Source organism: Corvus kubaryi, unplaced genomic scaffold, assembly GCF_017639235.1.
Source record: "Corvus kubaryi isolate FWS band 111438036 unplaced genomic scaffold, C.kubaryi_AGA036_p1.0 37284, whole genome shotgun sequence".
In the NCBI taxonomy this organism is placed as follows: domain Eukaryota; kingdom Metazoa; phylum Chordata; class Aves; order Passeriformes; family Corvidae; genus Corvus; species Corvus kubaryi.
In genome coordinates this window covers 1,265,357-1,267,112 of record NW_024581088.1, presented here as the reverse complement: position 1 = coordinate 1,267,112, position 1,756 = coordinate 1,265,357, and the positions used below count along the sequence as shown (strand labels likewise).

Genomic DNA, 1,756 nt, shown 5'->3' with positions numbered 1-1,756 from the left:
GCAGGGCTGGCAGGAGCAGCGTGCCTGAGCCACGAGGAACTGCAAGACTTGAGTCACTTCTGTTCCAGCACTGGGCCAAAGAAGGAGAATTTGGAATGTTTGCAGAAAACCAACCCAAAACACCCAGGAACCCAAACACCCAGGAACCCAAACACCCAGGAGTTTTGGAGTAGTCTTGTTTCTTTGGGAAATAACAGCAATGGGTTTTAGCAGGGATGGGTTTTAGCAGGGATGGGTTTTACCTGTGATGGGTTTTACCAAGGGTGGGTTTTACCTGTGATGGGTTTTAGCAGGGATGGGTTTTAGCAAGGATGGGTTTTTCCAATGATGAGTTTTACCAGTGATGATGTTTTTGTTTTCCCTCAGGTCTGTCCAAGTCCCTTGGCCTCATTGAGGGCTATGGTGGCCGTGGCAAGGGTGGCCTCCCAGCCACCCTGTCCCCCGAGGAGGAGGAGAAAGCAAAGGGACCCCACGAGAAGTATGGCTACAACTCCTACCTCAGTGAGAAGATTTCCCTGGACCGTTCCATCCCGGATTATCGCCCAACCAAGTGAGTGCCAGGTGCTCCAGGAGGGAGTGGTTGTGTTCAGCTGTCACCTGAGCACCAGCAGTGCCAGTGGCTTTCACACTCAGGTTTGGTGCTGTCGGCTCTTCCCTCATCATTCAAACTGGGGTGGCTGGGCTGGAACTGAGCTCGTGGAATCACAGAACCACTGAGGTTGGAAAAGCCCTCAAAGATCATCGAGTCCAACTGTTCCCCAGCACTGCCAAGGCCACCACTGCCCCATGTCCCCAGGTGCCACATCCACAGGGCTGTTAAACCCCTCCAGGGACGGGGACTCCACTCCTGCCCTGGGCAGCTGTGCCAGGGCCTGACCACCCCTTCTGGAAGAAATAATTCCCAATATCCAACCTGAAGCTCCCCTGGCGCAGCTTGAGGCTGTTTCCTCTTGTTCTGTCAGTTGTACCTGGGAGAAGAAAGTGATCCCCACCTGGCCCCACCCTTGTTTCAGGTAGTTGGTGAGAGTGAGAGAGTTCATCAAGATGATTTATCAGGGGAAAGGAGTGAATTTCTTCCCAGTCTGTTTTCCTAAAGCAGTACAGGATTTTGGGTGGAATTGGTGCCATCAGAAGCTCAGCTCTGCTTTCACTGAGCCTTTGGAGTTTACCCTGTAAAAGTGTGCAGAGATTCTCCCTCCCTCCTTGTCAGCTCCTTCACGTCCCTGCAGGACCTCTGGAGGCCCTGGGCTCCTCTCAGCACAGGGATCCTCCTGGGACACTCTGGGATCTCCAGCTGGAGATCTGGGCCTTTAAAGGGAGTTTTTACAGTGACAATATCCTTCCTCTCCTTTTTTTGATTGAGCTTTTAAGGTGCTGGTGGTGTTTACCTGCCAAGCAGCACAGAAGAGGCTTTAAAAGAGGTGACACATCATTTTGTTAAGGGGAGGAGGAAAGACATGCTGCAAGTTTATCTTTGTGAAGGTTCATTTTAGATACGGCTGCCAGAGTGTTCTTCAAAATAGGAAAGTGTCAGTTTGTCCAGGCCTGGAGTGAAATCCCTGATAAAAAAATGAGCTGAGAGAGGTTTCAATTGTGAAAGATCCGTGCCCAATCACTGTGCTATTGGGGCAGTGACAAAGCTGTTGCCTGGGATCTGCAGAGCACTGAAGATCATGCAGCCAGGGATGCAGCTCTGTGTCCCCAGGTGCTGGCAGCTTGTCCAGGCTCTGGGAGCAGGGGCAGCTCTTGTTCCTTC

The 1,756-nt window shown here is 51.9% G+C and overlaps 1 protein-coding gene across 1 annotated transcript in view; it reads left to right on the top strand.

Moving 5' to 3' along the window:
- Window positions 1-356: 356 nt before the first annotated feature.
- The window catches only part of GALNT17 (polypeptide N-acetylgalactosaminyltransferase 17), a gene marked incomplete at its 5' end in the record, with an annotated part of 84,205 nt that continues 82,805 nt past the window's right edge, over window positions 357-1,756 (top strand). The window contains one exon of the mRNA XM_042026581.1: window positions 357-550. Within this exon, the coding sequence (XP_041882515.1) occupies window positions 357-550 (194 nt within the window). The remainder of the gene's footprint in view (window positions 551-1,756) is intronic.